The 21,929-nt window shown below is 38.4% G+C and overlaps 1 protein-coding gene across 3 annotated transcripts in view; it reads right to left on the reverse strand.

Annotated features, from left to right (window-relative positions):
* The window catches only part of LOC6552418 (maternal protein pumilio), a 171,350-nt gene that overhangs the window by 141,522 nt on the left and 7,899 nt on the right, over positions 1-21,929 (reverse strand). For 2 of the 3 annotated variants that reach the window (XM_015154525.2, XM_026983812.1), the window contains 5 exons: positions 10,008-10,249; positions 9,668-9,794; positions 9,481-9,599; positions 5,332-5,620; positions 5,083-5,169 (listed from right to left, as the gene is read on the reverse strand). In XM_015154525.2, the coding sequence (XP_015010011.1) occupies positions 5,083-5,169; positions 5,332-5,620; positions 9,481-9,599; positions 9,668-9,794; positions 10,008-10,249 (864 nt within the window). Of the gene's footprint in view, positions 1-5,082; positions 5,170-5,331; positions 5,621-9,480; positions 9,600-9,667; positions 9,795-10,007; positions 10,250-17,813; positions 18,473-21,929 lie in introns of those variants that run through there. The other variant, XM_015154523.2, reaches the window with a different exon arrangement.

Below are 21,929 nucleotides of genomic sequence, written 5' to 3' on the forward strand. Positions count from 1 at the left end.
TTTGCCCGTTTGCCCGTTTCGCCCCTGGAGTGTGATAAGTGCGCTTTTGGGTTTTGTATTACACGACTTGGTAGTGAAATTTACGACGTAGTTTTTCTAATTTTTCTATTTAATTAGCACACACACACCCACATACACAAACTGACAAGGCCATGGGAACGGTGGTGCTGTCAATAGCATTTTCCGAATGGTGGTGCTGCGAAATGAAACCTTTCGGTGGTTGGGGATGATATTTCCTGCGGGCGTGAAGACAAATGATTCGGCTATCTGACAAACTGTTGCCATCTCCTTAATGATGTCAGCATGTTAATTAAAGGCAAATTATTTGCTAAACTCTTCGTCGTTCCGCTTCTTTTTCGGGGTGGATTGTTCTTTTCGTGTGCTTTGAAGTTTTCCCATGTGAGCTCGAGTTAAAAGTTAAGAAGTGTTAATAGGTTAACTGAAGTTTCGGCGGGTGGTTGAAATTGATTGATTAGCAGGGAAATTTCGTTGGCATCGAGATTAGCAGATACATTTGGGAAGAACAGGATATTGCATTTGAAGTGTACTACAGTATTGTATCTCTATAGATGCTCGCTCGGCAATCTATTTCATATTGACAATTTCCAATACACTAAGCCATTAAAGAGGCGGAGTTGCAAGGACACTGCTGATAAGCGCATATGCTGTGAAGCATGCATCAGGGCTTCGCCTAATTAATGTCTCGGCTACCAAATTTGCGACGCCCCGCCACTTGCCACTTGCTACTTGCCACCAACCCACCCACTTGCCACGCATCAACACCCGCCCCCTTCTCTAGACGATGTCAACTATTTGCCACTTACTAATTAGCATTTGCGTGTCCACACAAACTTCAAGGGAAGACGACGAAGCCGGCGTGTCTGAGGCATGGAGTAACCGCTAATTGGGCTTTATTGGCGGTAAATGTCAAGTGACGGCATTGGATGACACTTTCCACCATCCCACTCCAATAATTTTCACTCCTTCGGTGGAACACGCCCCTGCTCAAAAAGCAACAACCACTTGATTATGGCTTTCGACAGATAACAGGAGGTGAATATTGGGGACGTAGAAGCAATTTATCGTTGTCCATGGTTACGGAGAAGTCTTTCCAGACTAATGCGAAGTGGGGAAAGTTGCCTAAGGAAGCTAAAGGTAATCAATCCTGTTTAAATTAGATCAAAACTTGAAAGTTGCACAGCAAACTTGAGTTTAAAACTTCCAGGAAAGCAATTGGATTATTTATTAATAATATATATAATTTATACAAGCTATGAGCCAGCTTATATTCAAAAATGATTTACTCCTAGACACCTAGTTCCATATGCAATTATGTTAATCGAAACATTATCTAAAACGAAATCATACCAATTATACCTACTTTAAAATCTCAAAATTTAGCCAACCAAAGTGCACGTTCGCTTTGGCATTGTAGGATTTTAATTGAATACATTTTTCCACCATCAAAACGCAGCCATTTAAACTTGAAATGCAACGAAAACGTATTTTGAACAAAATGTGTTCAGGTCTGCAGTGAAATGAAACACTGCCCATGGACAATTGGAAATTAATTTACTAAGTGCCATACACACATGCATAATGAGCTATATGCTTTTTGTGCCAATTAACGCTTAATTAATTGCTATATTAATATATGCCTGGGACCGAGAGGGGTGGTAAACTGCAGAGGGGTACATTGCGAATCCGCGGTAAGGTGCAAAGCAGATGCTGCACTTTCATTGATTTAAATGCACTTTTATGCAAATTTTCGCACTTTGGCGGTGGTAAATTATGCACGACGAATTTGAACGCTGAATGCAAGTGGCATTCGTGCTATCCCATACCTATTAGTTTATGCCATCTGTTAAATCTCAATTGCCTGCTGACCCAAAACTATGACTGGCATAAAAAAAGAATAAAAAAAATTATTCATATTTTGTAATGCATAAATTAAACACTCGAAAAGACACAAAACTATTGCTGTAATTTGCATAATGCAGACACAATTTTTTGCAATAACCTGATTTATTTGCATCTATTTCCATTTAGATTATGCATTTAAATTATGTTATTTTATTATTTATTTTATCTTCTTCGTTACCTTCAACTTGTATATGTACAAAAGGGTTTTCCATTAACTTTCTGATTTACTAAAGCGAGTACCTGTAGACAAGAAAAACCACAGTAATCCGACACTTTTAAAATCAATTAAACAGACTTTCTGATCAAAGCTGAATTAGGCAGACAAAAGAGACCAAAAGCAATCATCGGATTAAGCCGCATTGAAGACAACAAAAGCCTTGCCAACTGACTGATTAACACACAAAAGCAACCAATGAAGCGTGGCTAAGACAGACAGCAGCCAAAAGTGTTAGAGAAAGGAAATCATAAAAAGTGAGCCGTAGAAAAACATTTCTTCCGCATTTTGTGCCACAACATTTGCAATTGTTTTTCTAGTAAGAGGAAGTGGACTATGAAAAGCGAAAATATTTGCACCAATCGGCTTTTTTCTATTTTAACAATTTCTAAATTATTTGGCAAACTAACTTCTCTTATCTTCAATCTTTTGCCCTGAAGAATTGATTTATGTTTGACACATATTTTTCTCTATTTTCCCGCAAATAGTTTGGCAAATATTGTTATTGGTCACATTGAAATTTATATTGATGACGTTTTGGCAACAGTTTGCATTAATTTTCAGCGATTTGCCAAAGCAATTTTCCTTCTTCCTTCGGTCTCTTGTAATTTTCTTCATCGTGCTTCTTCTGCTGCATATAAATAATGATTTCTTCCATTTCAAAGACAATCCATCCATTTGTCTTCTACATTCTGACATTCTACGCTTGGTTACACCATATGCGATTTTCCTCGTTTTTCTTCTGACTTTAATACATACTCATGAGTAAATTGCATTATAGACACAATGGTGAAGAAACTGAAGTTAGAGTCAAGAAACGTTTGGATTTATTAAATACTAAGAACCAAATAAGCAATAAACCACAAGTAGTGATAGTCGTATCACTTTTTTTTCATCACCCTCTTTCAAAATCTCATAACAAAAGCCTCAAGTCGTTCGTCTTCATATTTATTGCATAACCATTGTCAAAAATCGCTTGCATTGTATGTGGTGCCATATTGTCATCCCTCAAAGCCAACCAAAAATCCATTCACTCAGTTTTCATCGTTATTTTGCATGCAATTCGTCAAGATTCTTTTCTTTCTTTCTTCCTTCAGTGTTAATATCAACGCCAATTTAATAAGAAATATGCACGAAAGCTATCGAAAAGTGGGGAAAAGCCTGAGTGCACGCCTTGCATTATCCATTATCGGCAACATATTGCACGGCTTTCTCATGAAACCAATAAATGCATATATGTCCTCCTCCTGCTTTCCCTTTATCACCCTCTTTTCCAGGGCTTTATTTATGGTTTGAGTGTTGCGAGTTGCTTTGTCTCTCTGAGAGAATATGAAAACATAATAATATTCATTATTATTACACATATATTAACATTCTTTATGGGCTCTCGCATAACGCAGGCATTATAATATAATTTTTTGCTCTGAATTAAAAGCGCGTCATAAAAGGGCAACTTTTAACTGACCTCTGGAAGGGTAATTTCATTTTAATGTTCGAGAAGTATTTTACTTTTTTTGATGTAACACGAAGTTTGATTTCTGATGGATAAGAGAAATGTTTAAATTTTATATTTTGAAACACATATTTGGTTATGAATGCATTTACTTCACTTAGAGCTCACTAAGTATACTCCACGCATTTCCTTAAATTATTTTTGTTCGATTAACACATATGAGCAGAATGCATTAAATGTGACTGCAATGTGCTTATTGAAAACTTTACGCAAAACAGAGGAAGCGCATTAAACTTTCACCTTTCTGGCGCCACAGGAGCATCAGTTTTTCATCCGTAATGACATTCCAGCTACTTTGGCCCGATCAGGATACGGTTTGATGCTTGTTGCTGGCTTAACAACATTTTCTGACAGTGTGTTGGCTTTTTCACTTTGATGCAATTTTGCGCAGCACACTTTCAGGCAGCTCACTTAAAACACACACACAGGCCAACAAAGAGCTACGATAAAGTTTTCCACCGCCTTTCCCTTCTTTATGCCAGAGGAGAAGACAAAAGCGACACAAAAATGCCTGCAGGATGTGTGGAGCGAGCGATAAAAAGCGGAAGTGCAGATTGCCCCAGCCTCAACGATGACTAAAGTGTGGAAATGTCAATTTGCTTTGCGGCCAACAGTTGAAGGCCAAGGGGGAATCGGGCAGGAGGGGCAGAGATCGAGGGAGGATATAGCATCGGTAACTGCAACAACGCATATTGATTTTCAATTTGGCAAGCCAAGGGAGAGGGGCTGCCTGTTGGTTGTTTGCCAGATATAAAGCTGAAGTTAACAGAGAGAAATGACATTGACTGGGTTCGGAAAACAGTATGCACTCGTATGCACAGTATGCAAATAAGTATATGTTATATTCATGAGGTTCAAAACGGTTAAAGCGGTTCAAAACTCTATAAACACAGTGATTCATTAAGTGATCTGAGAAACTGAATGAAACTAAAGGCTTTATTATTAAATTTGGAAAATGATTTTTCAACCGCTTTCCCTTATCAAGTGCCCACTGTAACCGCAGGAATGTGACTGAGCGAGGAATGAGAGCGAGCCTAACCAAAGGATGGTTTGACAGCCACTGGCACACAGAAGCACCAGCTTAAAAGCAATTTTGTGGCTAATAAATCCGATTTCCGTTTTGTTTCGAAATAAATTGCATGCAACGAGATGGGCACTGCGCAGTATGCCGGATGCTAAATCGAGAAATGGAGAGTGGTGCATTGGGACCGAGTTTTGTGCAAGGCTGGCGGAAATGGCTACCAGGGGACGCAACAGCAGCATCCGGCGGATGTGGAAAATTAGGCAGCCACAGTGGCTCCAGCATTCTGTTGCCTACTCCCATGCCACCCACTCACATGACCCAAATTTTCGGTTGTGAACCCAGAATGAAAATGTCACTCTAGGGACCATGGCAACAACAAACTGTTCGGTAGGATTCATTTCAACTCACCTGAACATCAAAATTTTGCTGCTGCAAGAGATTTCCGGGAGATTCCATATGATTGGGTCCAGCTGCCTGGTGATTCAGCATGGGTGACTGTCAAATAGTATTATAAATTAGTTATCACACGATAATTATTAAGAAAATGTTTGTAGAAATGCTCAAATAATTGTTAATTTATTGCAGTTCTTATTCAATTTCTAAAAAGTCTATTTAATGTTATAAGCTAAATCTTTCAGCTAAAATGAACCATCCTACCTGTGCTGCCATTGGCATTCCGCCACCAACGCCGTTCATCATCGGCGGTTGCAATTGACTCATCTGGGCGGCCATCTGCTGGTGGGCCGCATATGCGCCGCCCGCCCCCCCGCCGCCGCTGCCACCACCGACCCCGTTGCCAGAACCGACAACTCCGCCCAAGCCGCCGCCCATGCCTTGGCCATGATCCATGAGCATGTGGTTGAAGGGCAGTGGGGGAAAGAGTAGATTTGGGGGACGTGGCTGGGACTCCTCTGCTGGCGATGGTTGACGAGAACCAGGAGTGCGACTATAATGAAATGAACGTAAAATGGTGCTTAATAACATATTTAAGAATATAACAAATATTTTTTTTGAAAACTAAAAATACTTCAGTTTTTAAATTATGCCTTATATTTCACAGTTTAAAAGCAACAAAGGACCTTTACAGCGTGTTAGTTAACAGTGAGACAAAAATATGTGTACTAAACAGTTTGGAGCTCTAGACAGTTTGCGAGCGACTGTAAACACCACTTAGTCGAGACAAGACCCATTTTTTTATCAGACACTCAAACCGATGTGTACTAAAAAGTACATTATTTAGAACAAATAGTGCACAAAAGCTATATGTATAAATTAATATAAATATAAATAATTAAAGGGATCTTTAATTTGAATTCGAAAACAATCTCAGATTACTGGCAAATAATTCGCTGCCCTAATATTAAATCAAACTGCACAGTTTTGCAGCTATTGGCCAAATACCGGGTACAACAAAAGACTTAAGCAGCAAACTTGTTTGATAATCACTCGTGACGTCAGCAGACCAGCTGAGCAGAGTTCATAAATTAAACACAACATCTGCATAAAATCAACGATTTTGTTTCAACAAGCTGCGTTTAGCATGCAAATAAAATAGTCGAGCCAAACTTTATATCAAACTGGAAATGTTTGCCACTATATGTATGAGTCAGTCATGCTGCTAAATTAATTAATGCATTTATCTCGGCACGGCAGCCGATTCATTTATCGCTCTTAACCCACTGCACCCAAGTCGATGACTCTGCAAGCGATATTACTACACTCCACTCTTCACATTGTTTTTGCCTTTTCTTTCTAGCGTCAAGTGCATGTGTGCTCGTATGTAATTTGCCAGCTATAATTTCATTGTCAGGTCATTCACACCGCATTATTAACAATACATGTGACTTCAGAGAATCTGGGGAGCAGAACAAAAGTTAAGCGCTCTCCGCCAAAGCAGCTGGGGAAACAAATATCCAAAGCGAGGAAATTAATTACTGTTAATCCAACTGTAATGCGAATTGCATTGCTGCTAAGAGCTTGTAATTTATATAATTTTTAAACAGCTTACGTAATACACTTTGAGATCTTTTTGACTACCTGTCTTAGTCATAAAGCTTAGCTACGTATATTTTAGAATTCCGTCAGTGATTACTAACCATCTGGCTGTAAATAATCCCAGTTATGAGCCCAGCCAAGCATAAACAGATCATTTCCGTTCTTTTATACATCTTGGCTTCATTTTGGCTAGCCATAATCTATTACTGTTTTGGGGTTAAAATTACAACACACTTTTCCCGACTAGTTGAATATGAAACCAAATTCAAAGCTTAGATTTCACACTCTCACTTTGACCATTTCTAGAGCGTCTAGTTTGGCCGAGGTCAGGTTTTTATTGGCAGCTTTCCATTGGCCCCCGAATTCTAAGAGTCATGTCTGACCTAGCACAAAGTAGTATGTTTGTACAATCCCATTACCCCCTCTGCTCCTCTTTCGGTGACCCAAAATTTTCACTTTTCAAGACAAAAGAAAGTGCGGCGAGGGCATAGAGGGAAAGCAATACAAAAATGAGGCATCGCCAGCCAAAAAGGTCAGAATGGTAAGCGGAAAAGGGCGCTGATAGGGGAAGGGGTGGCGGTAGTATTGGGTTAGCAGTGGTCTGGGTCACCTGGCAGGCGGCGAAAGAAGAAGCAGCATTCATTGTGTGTGTGTGTGTATGTGCCAGTCAAGTGAGTCACTTGTCTGTCCACTTTTGCCTGCCTCGAATTATTTTTAGCAGCGCTTTTCGCTTTTCAATGTTTTCGCAACTTTAATTTCAAACAAAACGTACAATAACAAACAGCCATATAAAAAAGAAACCTCCAGCCGCAGTAGCAACAAAATAAATACACAAAAACCAACTGAAGCCCACGCTGTAATGCAATATCAAATGAAATCTAATCAAAAGGTGTATAGCATTTACAACATAATATATCTACAAAACGTTTCCAATTTGGTTTCATCACCCCGGTAAGTTGTGTCGCTTTACATATTTATCTTTCAGATCGTTGCTATACTATTAGAAGTCACAATAAGATATCTAATATGTTAATTTTATATACCGTATTATAGTTTATGGGATTATGTACTAAGTACTACATTCATTGCGTTAATATGGTTAGTTTTAAACAAAGCTAAACTTCTATTTGGAGTCTTGTAATCAACATTATTATGTGATCGAAATTTAACCAGCTCTGCCATAACTGAAACCGGAATGAGTATTGATTTCTTATAGCTGATCTTGATGCAGGTGATTTTTATTGCTGCTTCTGTGGCTCCTCTTCTGGCTTGTGTTGTTGCCACTTACATCATAACAGTTATTACGTTTGGCATTGAAACATGTTTGGGCCAACCGGCAATGAAATTGCAAAACAGCGTCAGTGGACAGAAAAAAAAAGAAACTGAGAAACCAGCCGGCTGCCAAAGACGAGAGTGAGAAACAGATAAAAAAAATAAGAGAGAGAGAGGAAACCGCAGACTGGTTTCTTTTTCTTTTGTTAGGCCTAAAAGCTGGTTGCTGGACTCTTATGTATTTGTTTCTGCTAAATGTAGTTTAAGTGCGGTAGCATGATAAGGGGAAGTGGCTCAGAAATTGTAATAATTGGACTTAAGTATTTCAATACATATTAAGAATAGACCCAGACCTTGATGAAAAAACTAATCGAATTTAAGGTGAAGTCTAATTACAAAAAGCCAAACGCCAAGTCTATTTATTTTCATATTGAAACTTGATTCCAATTAGTTGCTAGTTTGCTTAACCAATATAAATTGTCTTGAAATGCACGCTTAGCCACCAGAGCACTCCTCCTACATTTTTTGAGCATAACTCTTTCAACATAACTGCACAAATTCCAATTTAACTCACTCAAAGTGTCGCCGTATTTTCGTTGCGTCAAGTCAAAATGCGTAAAGCGCAGGTGGGCCGAACGAGGAGAAAAAAGCTTTCCCCATTGCCATAAATAACAATTAAAACTTAATAACAAATAATGTAAATGGAAATACGAAAACCGTGGGCAGACGCACAACAATCACTTTGCAGCTTTATGTCACACATGAATACGAAGATATGGCAATTGCAAGTGAAGTACAAAAAAATTTGGGTTAAGACCAGGCCGGTAAACATTTCAGGTAATTGATATGAATTTTGTGGGTCAACACTTCGAAAATTAAATATTCAAGGTTTGAGTCTTAACAATTAACGAGTAAGCCAATTATTAGCATATGCTCGCAAGTAATATATTACTAAATATTAGGAAACTAAAGCAATTACATCAATGTGTAATTGCTAAAAGCTCTTAATTAAGTTTCAGCTGTGTGAAAAACGCACATGTAATGCAAAACAGAAAGGAAATGGATTTCTTCATCTAATTACATTTAATCGTAGGCCTTACAACATAAAAATTGGCTATAGTTTTGAATACCATTCGTAATGTTAAAACCTCTATTGAATAACCTTCGTACAAAAGAAAAAACAATAAGAATGACTAGCAATGTCTATTAAACAGAACACCAGTCATAACTTCCTCAATCGTTTGCCAGTCACGATGAAAACTGGAAAACTCCACTTCTTGCCTTTCTAACAACACACCACATTGTGGATTGAGTGAAAGTCTATGCAAAAAGAAAGAACCCAACCTTGAACTGGAAAAATTTCATTTTCAGTAATCATAACTTGAAAAAATTCTGCGGTCAAGAGAAGAGAGGCGGAGAAGAACCCAACTGACAACAGAGTGAGAAAACCAGTTTTTCTAACCAACCCAGAGTTTAGAGTCTAGTCTGCGAGGCCATCAGTTGGAGTCTGGACGGAGATGAAAGTTGTCTGCTACTCACTTGAAGCCCTTGTCATCGTCAATGCCGTTGACAACACCATTTGAGTTTGTGACCTGATCGTCCTTCTTCAAACCGTTTGTGTCAAACGGAGAGTTAGCCTTTTCCTTATCATCGCGTGACTGTAATTGGAAACACGGTATTATTAATTTAACGTTTTGAAAGTGTATTTCATGGCTTAAAAACCAACCTTATCGTTGTCGTCAAACTTAAGATTCCGCAAGTGCGGCTCCAATCCGGAAAGCGAGCTATCTTTGTTTGTGGGCGAGCCACTGAAAACATATTCAACCACTTTGGCGCAAGTCGAATCGCGAGGACTGCAAGAGAAATAGCACCATTGGATAGTTATAAAACATTTAAAATTATCGATAGTTCAGTGCAGTAGTTTAAACATTCATGAATTACTTTATTAAACGCATGGAACAATTTCTACTCTTGAAATTTACAAGCGTATTTTGTAACTTCCTTATCTGCACATCACGCTCTATTGAATCCATTTGTAAATGTTTAGTTCGCGTTAATTTTCTCACCTCAGTATGCCCGCATTGCCGCTGTTTGAAGTATCGGAGGCGCCTCCATGGGCGTAGGCTCGCGAGGGGGGCGGTACCAGGATATTCTCGCCCTGTGTGGACCAGGTGTGATCCTTCCACACCGAGGAGGGATCCCCGATGCCGGGAATCTGCAGGGGATGCAGCGGTCCACCTGGCGTGCTCGAGGACACGCCCTTGCCATCGGATTTCTCCCACAATTTCTTGGCAGTGGATGTGGTAATCTGAAACATGTAGAAAATAAAAGTCGAAATTATAATTTGCACGTAAAACTGGTCCAAAGCCCCCGGCTGTTGCCCCTGAAGTAGAAAACGTATAACGTATTTTCTGCTACAGAATACAAACAGTGAATTGGATTTTATTAATTAATTTATTATTATAGGCCAATTTACTTTTTCGAGCAACATAGAATTCCAAGAAACGGGAAATGGAAATGAAAATCTATAGAATCATTTAATGCGCCATTCAAAAGCATTCTCAACTGTATTCCCATTGGCAATTGATGGCTTCCAGGAAAGCAAATATCAGGGAAATCACATCATCATCTCATTGCCAACAATGCGAGCGACATAAATGCCAACGGAGCATTGCAAACAAATTGTTAATTAACTTTACTTGCCCTCCCTTTTTTTGGCTGTGCGCCTGTGTGTGTGTGTGTTAACCATTCCCAAAGGAAAACCTTGCGTCATAATGCGACAGAATGAAGCCCCACCAACCACCCACACATCTGGCAACTTCCCGACATTCTGACACACAGTTTAAATATTTAAGAGCTTATCAACTGGGCTTCAACCGAGGGGGCGGTGTTGCACGTTGGGCGGAAAATGGAAAAGCTCTCCTTGGCTGCGACTTTTGCATTAATAACAGCGCAAGTCACTAAAAGTCGGGCCAATATTGTAGGTTACAGGTTTAAAAGTATGTTAGCCCTATAAAAGAACAATGCCTCAATGTTTTTATAAAAATCTATATAATTTTCCGATTAAATTGATTCAATGATAAACATTTGAGCTGAACAACAATTAGCAATAAAATAAATATTTGAAACATATGTATGTATAGCCGGCTTTACGTTTGTCTATGACCTAAGACAACAATTTCACAGACCCCTAAGATTTCAAACGGCGATGGTTTTAGAGATTACCAAACACCGAAATCTCTTAACAAATATTTAGCGTATCTAAACCAAAAATTGTAAATAAAACCAACGAAAATGCTTTAAGCGAGTCAACGACGGCGAGAGAGCGTGAAAAAAATATAGAGGGAGACAAAGAAAAACTTGACAGTGCAAAAGAAAAGAAGCTTAAGTCAGAAAAGTGCGATTTTTGATCTGCGAGCAGACACAAAAGATACAAAAAAGAGATTACCAAAGCGGTGATACAATAAAAATGGAAAACAATACACGAAAATAACAACGAACTGCTGACGTAATATTTTTGTTTCATTTAATATGGGTCACAATCACCGTCTACAAAGTGTATGAAAATGAATGAAAATCTGTTCGGGTAGGCAAGAAAAAATAAATCAAATAAATTAATTAAACCGCAATTAATAAATAAGCACAAAAAAAAACAATGACGCCAAAAGAGGTGCCAAAAAATGCGGCGCCGAGCAAAATAAAAATCACCAACCGGAAAAGTGAGCAACAAAATTAAAATCGTTTTGTTAATGAACAAAACAAAAGAAGGAAACAGAATTCAGTTGAGAATAATTTGCACTGAAAGAAAGATTTTCTATAGTATTGTTATTCGAACGTGAGCAAAAGAATTATATGTGCTAGTCGATAAAAATCCATGGCACGGAGATGAGCAAAATTTCGAATTCAAGTCGACTCAACATGATTCAAATTGAAATTCGGTTTTTTTTTGTACTTTGTTTATAATTAAAGCGATTCGAGACCCAAACAACTTTACCACCCATCACCCCCGCATGTAGGAAAATCCGCACATAAGAGAAAATCGTTCATTAACTTGTCCTTGACTGTGAAGATACAAAAAAACAAAAACGTAGATACAACGAACACACACACACACACGCATTCAGCTTACACAGATACAGATACATCACACACACAGCTGAGCGAAAAAGGGAGCGGGTGAGCCAGAAAAAAAGGGAGAGACAGAAAACAAAAACCGGCCTCCTCTTTGTTGGAAAATATGCGTGAGAGAGCGAGAGAGAAGCCAGCGAAAATGCTCGCAAAGCGTAGACAGCGATAGCAAGAAGAAGAAATGGCCAGAAAAACAACAAAAAAGGCAAGAAAATCTTAGAATGGCAAATAAGCGAACGCATAAAAAAGAAAAATACAAAAGACAGAGACAGCGAATAGGGAGAGAGAGAGAGAAACAAGACAGAAAGAGGGTGGGTGGCAAAGGGGTGGTGGATATTTGGCCATAGGCTCGTGCGAAAGAGAACGAAGAGAAACAACAAAATAGCAAAACCAGCCAGAAATTTGTCGACACAAAAACATTCTAAATTACATTCTGACTACATTTTTTTTCCAATTCCATTCAAATTTGTTGTTGTTTTTCTTATTCGGCTAAAAAAGTTGGTGTTGATGGGTGAATAGGTTATGTAAATTATTATACGCTCGATTGATTGAAAGTGGCTCGACAGGTCGATGGTACCGGAATCAATCATAAATAATAATTGCACAAAGATAAATTAAAATATAACAGCATCGGTTGGTTTTTGGTGATACAAATGGAGATTTAGTAGGGATATTTTAGTTCCCACACCATTTAAGCGACATATTTCGATTACAATCGATAGGACGACAGCTGAGGCTTCAATTATTTTCCTATAGCACAAGGCTTTAAGGTTGATGGTAACATTTCCAACAAAATTATGAAGCCATTACCAAATTATCCAAGCCCAATACAAGTTTCGATATAAGTATTATTAATAGACAACATATTTCAGCTAGCTTATTAAACTAATTGCCCATGAAACGCACACAAAATGAACCAGTTCTCAAGTAAAATTAATGTCCAAAGTAAAGTGAATAAACTAATAACAACAAAGAGCTCTTAGCTCCTACTAAAAGCAATAATTTCAAACCAGTTTTTCATTGAATTAAAAAATATATCTTAATTTTCGTATTTTCATTTAAAAAGAACTATTAGCGTTGACCTTGATAATACTACTTTCTATCTTTATGCACAAGACCAAAAAGAAACCAATAAAAATTATTCATTTGGATTAAGATTTTTTTTTTCATAATGCGTTGCAGTATATTTTTAGCAAATAAATTATATACGACGGAAAAAATTGTGCTTCCAAATTTTTAATTATTTATTTAAGTAAAATTATCATTCCGCATTGCAAAGGAAGCCTTGAAATCATAATACCCCCTTAAACCAGGGCATAAAAACATTAACTACATTTTATTTTTGAGCACGAAAAGTTGTTGACTTTGAATTTTAGTGTGTAACACACACCGAAAATAAAAAAGCGTTACCGCCTGAAATGCGAGAGAAAAAATTAAGTGCGCCAAAGATGTGCGAAACATGAAGATTAAATTGCCTAACAAAATCAAGGCGAAATTGTTGAGAAGGTTGGAGTAGTAGCGAACACAACATAGTGTTCCTCCATCGGTTTAAATTTGCACTTCCACCTTTCGGAGTTGTTGTCAAGTGCAAAGACCTTTCGCGTGTCATACAAAAAGCCAAACGAAAATAGACTAATGAAAATAAAACAAAACACACAGTCACACATGTTGGGGGAAAAATAGAGGAGTACTTGGTATATATCTACAGAAATGCACGAGAAATTGGGCGTGGCTAGATGGATTTTGGCCAAATAAGTGTCTCTAAAAATAATTTGAAGGAAGCCTAACTAAAATAATGCACAAAAATATTCCAAATGGTTTATTTCATCAGCAAAATTATATGTTATGTAAAAAAAACAGACCGAGAAGTTGCAAATTGTATATGAAGTTAAATGCTAAGCTTTTGTGGAAAGTCGTGATTCACTATAAAAAATACCATTTTTAGTTTTATTTTGTTTATATATTTTTTCGCGGTATTTGTATCTGACCGGAATGTTCTCAGCTATTTTCGGCTCTCCGCGACTATTGATTTTGTTTCGTTTGTTGGTCTCAACGCTTTTTGTTTGCAAAACGAGGCAAAACAAAAAGTGCAGTCAGGCTGAGAAATGCGTTTATTGCGCTTTTCAACAACAACCGACTTTGCTGTCTGCTGTGCATATTTATTTGACTTTGCCTTTCTCCACCCAGCGAGACTAAAAAAACAGCAACAACCAACAAAAAAAAAACAGAAACAGGCAGAAGAAATAAAGAGTGCAGTGCAATGCTAAATGCTTTTACTTCGGCGTGTGTATTTGGCAAAATGCAATGCAGTAAATTCTAGAAGATTAATTGGATTATATGGCAATATCTCGAAGCACTAAATCTTGCAACTAGTTGTGCTAAAATGTATTCGCTTATCAGCCCTGAAATGTAATAGAGTAAAGTATTTAGCAGATTTACCTTTATGAAATTTACTTCATATCTAACATTTTTATTTTATTTTTTCGTTTAAAACTAAGAAACCCTAATCAGCTCAACTTTCAACTCTTGCAAGACTTTTTCTAATAATATCTGGAATAAGCGCACACAACTAACTAGATTCTTTTCGCAACTTCTGATGACGAAAAGTTAGCTGCTAAGAAGAGCGAGAATTTTCCGTGCACCATGAGGTGAGCCAAAGTTGCAAGTTAAACGTCACGAGAAAAGTTCGTACCGCTAAACTAAGTCACGTGACTTGCATTAACCACACACAAAATATATCTATATATATATGTATGCACATGTATACCAAGAGATGTTGCACTGCCGCCCACTTTTCCCATAATTTAAGCAACTTTGTTGTCACTGCAGTTGCTATTGTTGCTGTTGCGTATTGTGTTTATTGGATTGGCCACACCCCCAGCCATTTGCCGCCCTCTAAGTTAAACTGTCCGTGTCTTCCGCCTTCTGTCGGTAAATTGTCATCAACAGTCGCTTCGCTTCGCTCCTTCAGCCCCTCCCCCCAGTTCACCACACTTCATCCTCCTGCTGATAGACTTGGCTTTTCTCTTCTTCACTTCAGTCAGTTGCTGCAAACATTTCCGGCGCCTTGTCCGTTTGTCCGTCCGCCGGCTTGTCCGTCCGTTCGTTGGGTCTCCTGGGTACAATAAGTCAATCCGTTTTGGCCAAGGTGTCGAGAGTCGGCTGTCGTTGTAGTTGTCTCTGTCTCTGTCTTTATAGCTATCTCCACCTCTCCACAAGTATAAATCTTTATTGCATAATTCGAGTTTGCTTCGGCACTAGGTCTTCCTTTAAATTCATGGCTTGTAATGCCTGAAGTTTATAGAAATGACAAAGATGATGACGTTTTGGGTGAGACCGGTAAATTGAATAAATAATCATCAGCACAGCAGTTTAATATTGGCACTAAATACTATAGACTTAATCAACTTGTTAAGCGAAGGTAACAGTATTTAATGGGCAATTGAATTAATTGCGATCCTCCTTTTGAAAACCTATTATTTAATAGGCTTGGAATACCATTTCCTTTTAACAAATATTAAAGCCAGTTTAAACAGAATTTGCATACCATATCTATACCTCTTATTTCATTATTGATTTATAACTTTATTCTATCCATTTACTATGCGTGCTAATCGCTTCGATTATGCAAAACTGATAAAAGGAATTTTGATACAAAACAAATTGCATATCATGGCAAAAAGCCTAATGTATAATCACCCAATCTGGAACGTCCCCCAAGGTGTCACCTTATAATGGTTATATTTTAAACGGATTCAAATTGGATTACCAATTACCATTTACCAATTGTGAATGCATAAATACATATACTCATACACATAAGAGCCATGCCCTTATCGGGTGGCCACTGTCATCTGTCGTCTGACACGGCCACGCCCCTTTTTGGCTAAAAGCCAATTCGGGCCACAACATATAAAGCCTAATCAGTCAGCGAGTTCGCTTCAGTTCAGTCAGACGCAATGCAATCAAGCGTGAAATAGATCGGGGCAAAAATAGGGGAAGAAAGGAAGCCTAAAGGTGGGGGTGCGCTCTGTGTTCGGTCAAAGGCAAAAAAAAAAAAACACATCGTATATATAATTGAAACCGGAAAATATTTATTTTCATGTAAATTCCCTCGAAAACAGCAGATAAAAACAGATAGGTGGAACCAGTATCAGGGGCCGACAGCATAAAATTCTATATACCCCTTCAGCGTTCCCTTTCTATCTACACTACCCACAAAAAAAAAAAAAAAAAAAAAACTCAACCCCTTTTCTGGCACTGAATCTGCTCACTTTACGGTTTACAGTGCTGTGGGGTTAAGCTACGTGAAATGCATATAAAAAACAATTGTCAGTGTGGAAAAACAAACCCAATGAATGAATGAAACGAAGGAAAAAGCGAAAAATCAACTGCAGTCAGCAGTGATGGGGCCAGAGGTAACCGCAAAGCGTTTTTATCTATAAAGCTCAGGCCCCTCACTCGAAAAATAGCCACAGCCGCAGAGAAGAAACCGAAGCTACATACGCTGGGGGATTTGGATCGGGAGGCTACACGATAAGAAATTCAAAAAAAAAATTAATAAAAAGTTCTTGAAACTCCTGGTGGACTATCATTGGAACCAAAAATAAGTAAAGTAATCGCATTAGATATATTATTTAACAGTTTCATTTATTCAACAGAACACTAGAAAATAATACTTCATTTCAGGTGTAACATTTAAAGTGTCACGTATTTTATTTTGGTGTACATTTTTTGTTGTGCCATTATCTAATAGCAGCAGTAACAAGAAGAGCATGAATGAAACGTGTCTCTCTTATCGCATTTGTGCGCAAAGGGAACTAAATGGGGCTGTTTAAAATGTTTTAAATAAATACCTCTTAATAGCCCTGCTTTATTGGTAATAATACAATTTATTTCGCCATTCATTTAACTAATATGCTGTTAACAAACTTGCTTAAATCGCCACAGGGATTGAAGCATTAATGAATATAATTAAAAGTGGCTTAAGTGAGAACACCACACATCGATGGCCAATTAAGCTTGTTCCTTTTAATTATTTCATACTTCCAATAAATTTAATGTTTTCCAATACCCAATGACTGCCATTTGAGTTGTATATTCGATCAGATATGTTATCGACATTTCTAAGGCAGCTTTAAGTTGACTGATTTGTTCTGCTGTGCAGTGTTTATCGCAAGAACCTCTTTCATCAAATCAGTTATGTTTCGATGTGTTGATATTTGCTACTGGCTTCAAACAGGTAGAATTGCTTCGATAAAAAGCAATTAACAAATATCAAGAGCAAGTGCAATTAGAAGTAAACTCATTCATTAACCGGTTGGATCTGCGGAATCCAAGACAAACTAAACGGAATGAACTTCAGGCTGTCGGCATCGCCGTTCACTATCACCATTACCATTACCACAAAGCAATCAATCATAATTCTTCTCCCATAAGAGATGGCAAATAAGCCAAATGAGTTGTGTATCTAAGTTTGACACTGTGTTGCGAACTTCTTTATAATGATCTTGAATCAGAAAATCTGAACATTTACAATCATTTAAAATAAACTATTTTAAAACTAAAGTTTCATATGTGGCCACTGCATAGTTAGTGCAAATACTTGAGGCAGTACGGAATGCAAACAGCATCCTTGATCTTCAGAGGGTTAATTTGCCAACTGAAACACCTAAATGGCACCCATTCTCAGGGAACAGGTGACTGAAGGGGTTAAAGGGATCGCAGCTTTTTATGTCATTTACCATTTCCTGTGTGAGTGCAACATCCTCGGCGGTGCGAGCGTCCAACATGAAGTCGTGCAGTAATTTCATCATTGGACAGGCTGTGCGAGCGAGAGGGCGTGATGGTAAAGAACACACGGCGATCCAGTGCGCGACAGAGAGGGCGAGAGCAGTGGGAAAGGGACAGGGCGAATGTGAAACACGTTACACTGGCTTTTTTTCTTTTCTTTTTTTGTTGTTTTTTTTGCCGCCTGGCGATTCTTCTTTATTTTCGGTGGGGACACGCCGTGTGTCTATATATGATATATATTTTCTTTGTATTTCCTCTGTGTATATGAATTTATGATTTATTCAAAAATTCAATACTGATTTGGAATTCTCGATTTCAAACTTTCCACACTCAGCTGTGATTTTCACACGCAAAAACGATTTTACATATAGATTTATATACTACTATGTACACACACACACACGCACAACCGCACTCGTTGGCTTAAAGCATTTTGTTGTGTTAATTTTCACTTGTCGGTTCCTTGTTCCTCTTTTTCTTGTATTATATCTTTTGTTTTTTGGGGAAGAAACAAAAAACGTGCTTAACGATCGGCAACAAAGACACACACTTATTTAATTCCATGCAGACGAGTCAACTGTTGCGGCCAAACTGAAAATTCTACGCTCCCCAGTTCGCAAAAAAATTTATCTCACCGTGAGTGCGAAAGAGAGAAAGAGAAGCGGATGGGTGGAGAGCAAGTGGACATGTATGTATCGCCGAGAGACAGAGAGAGATGGAGCGGGCGAGCAGCTGTTGTCTGACAATAACATAATCAGCAACAATTTATGCTGTTTAAAAAGAGCGAGAGAAACGCTAATGAAGGGGAAGGGGCTGGGGCAGTGGTTGTGGGATCCCCTCCATGTCTCGCACTCGCTCTCCGCACCGCCCCCGCTTTATCACCCTCTCTGTCGCTCTCCCATTAGGCGCACACGTGCAAGCTTAGCATTCTATCTGTCTATCTCTGTTTGTGTTTGCTAAGCCGAATTTGGCATAGTTTTTTTTTACGTAATGCGAGAGCAGAGAGAGCCGAGCTTATGAGTGGGCAATCAAGCTCACTCTCGCAGTTTAGTGCGTGTGTGTCTGTGTGTGTGTATCTTAGAGGTGAGCGAATGAGCGAGCGGAGTAAGCGATCATGATTTGCAAGCACAAGCTCAAGCAGCTGTTTGATTACAGCGCGAAGAGTAGGGGATCCAGAGATCCATGTTATGCGAAACTTAGATGAGCTACCTTATGTAATTTAAAGCGCAAATAAACTCTTATCTTTCGCCTAAATAGCTATCACTTTTTTTTACATTGAAATCAAAATATCATTTAAAATCATATATTTAACCACAAAAATCATCTAGAACTTTTGAGCACTTTGCTAGTAAGTCTGTTATTTTAAATATTTGTGATAAGCGATGTTTTAAAAATTGTTCATATATTTTTCATGGATTAAGTATATTAATCATAACTGACCAAAAAACTATGAAACAACTATGAGCTCCATGCATGCTCACCATCGCCCGTCTTAACCTCCAAGTAATTAAATTGCTCGCGACAGTTGCTGGCAATTAAAATAGTTTGGAGAGCCAAGTCAAACAGTGAAACGAAATTAAATTGTCAAACAATTTGCCGCTGCATTTGAAATGCTTTATTTAATTAATGCAAATGAGTGTGAGCATGGTAAGCTCGGCGAGGGAGTGACGCATAGAGCAGCTGCCATCTCAGCTGACCACCACCCGGTAGAGATAATAGAGAAAAACGTGCCAGAAGACAGATAAATGTGGCAACAATAAAAAGCAATAACCTCACAAGTGAGAAGTGTAGAGCAGAGAACGAGAAAGAGAGGCAAACTAAACCAGGTCTAGCCGGCAATGCAAATCAATCAAATCCGATGAAGTTAACGTCGGCGCCGCAGTTGGCTTCGTTGCATTTGCCACATTCAACAATAGAAACTACAGTGTTACTCAAATAAGTACATATTTCATTAATTTATCGCGCAGAATTCAATTTACCTCATAAATCTTATTACCACATTATCACATTACCACATTATCAACATATTTTCCATGCCCTAAAATCATTTATAGGAAAACGCTATGTACCACGAGAATTCGCGTGTTGAACCTGAAATCTTAAATCGTTAATAGAAGTTACACTGCGGCCTAGGAAATAAACATTCACACACATTATCATTTAAGCGGAGCGTCTTGGATGTTGGAAAATTGCAAACATTTCAGCTAATTGGCAAGAGAAGAAGAGTCGGAAAAGAGAGAGAAAGAGATGAAGACTCTGCTTGAGCGGCATTTGTTCAATTAGAACGTAAATGTTTATAAGAATGGGAGGCGGGATGGTAGGCGTCAAGCGGTGGAAGTGGCTGTAGTCCAAAGCAGGGCCAAACAAGAAGGAAGAATACAAGAAAACAGTTAGTGTGAATTAAAAGTCCAACCACTGCCAAAATAGGAAAATGCACAAGGGGACACCTAAAAATTCAAAAAAAAATAAATAAATAAGGAAACATGTATAGTTGGAAGTTAGGAATCTGTAATCTTTAACAGAACATCCCTCAGCCGTGTCACAAAAATCAGTCTCCAATGAATTTTGTTTTCAAGGTATCTATAAAATTATGTAATTTATGTGAAATCAACCAGAATTCTTTACTGTAAATATTAGACTCAAAAAAAAAACCCAAGAGCGTATTCTAACACAATTTTCATAAAACGTACAAATTAAGATCGTTAAGAGGTCTGATCTAATTATTTATGTACAAAGGAAGTAACAAATTTGTTGGATTTTTTCTGCTTTTCCAAAACAAATTGGAAAACCAAAAATAAAACACTAAATAAGAAAAGGAGGACAACAAAAACAATCAACAATGCTCGAAAAGCTTCTTAACAGAGATGTTCCAATTAGGAAACCCATTATCCAACCAGAAAACGCAAAACGAAACGGGGGAAAAAAAGCTGCGCTCAAAATCAGATGCCCCACACTGAGACAAATTCCGCAGACACACACACAGACACATAAATTATTACACGCACAAAAAGCTACAAAAAACATGAAAGAGAGTAAGGGGTGGGGAAAACTGTGAGAAAAACAGAGGGAACTGGATGAGGAGAATTCTGTCGAGAATTCGCAGCAGAGGATGAGTAAGCGGCAGGCAGCATAAAAGAATCGCAAGTAATAAGAACACCGCGTACACAGAAAAAAAGTATACTTGTATTAATTGCATCTCATTATGTGTATGTACTTCTCAGTTAAATCACACATAGTAATTATTTGTAGAGTTAAGAAGTGAACAATCTAAGGCTCAATCTTAGTCAATGCAATCTGTATACTCAAGAATCAAATCGAAATGCTCGCATATCATATCCAATTTTCGTACTGTGCAGAAGACGAATGCGAAGAAGGGGCAGAAGAAACAAAAGAGGAAGCAGAATGCGCCACATGCAGGGAAACAACAGAAACCAAGGCAAGTGAAACAATGAGCAAACTTAATGCAACGAAAACAACAACAGCAGAAGAAGAATCGTTTGTGCCCTTCCCCCCTCTCCCCTATCTACTGCTCTTCTCCTACAGTCTTCTGCTCCTCTTTTTATTCCATTCCATTCCGTTCCGCCCGGCTGTTAAGCGCAAATCAATGACCTACGACATCAACAAGAGCGCGTCAAACACACACGCAAAGCCATAAGTGGGAGCAAGAGAGCGGAGAGATAGTTCTGGAAGAGAGAAGCGCGCGGGACAGGGACAGCACGTGGCAGGTGGGCCCTGGAGTGGGGGGGAGACAGTGAGAGGGGGGGGAATGCAAGGAGTTTGGCGAAATGTTGCCGTTGTCTGCGAATTTCCACCCCCCGCAAACTGGCGTAGTAGCCCCACGGTAAATACTCGAAAAAAGTACATAATCAATTAGTTTCAACGTACAATGCATGAACTTTTAATTAACACAACAAATCTATTAAATATGAGTTTAGTTATTACCATTGATAATCATCAACACAATATTAAATTTCTATAATTTATATATTCCAAATATTTCACTTTTCCAGTGATTACTGTATTAAGTAGGGGACCCAAATCAGTATGCTTGTGAAAACTAGAGTAAC

This window comes from Drosophila erecta, unplaced genomic scaffold, assembly GCF_003286155.1.
Source record: "Drosophila erecta strain 14021-0224.00,06,07 unplaced genomic scaffold, DereRS2 tig00000000-arrow-pilon, whole genome shotgun sequence".
Classification (NCBI taxonomy): Eukaryota; Metazoa; Arthropoda; class Insecta; order Diptera; family Drosophilidae; genus Drosophila; species Drosophila erecta.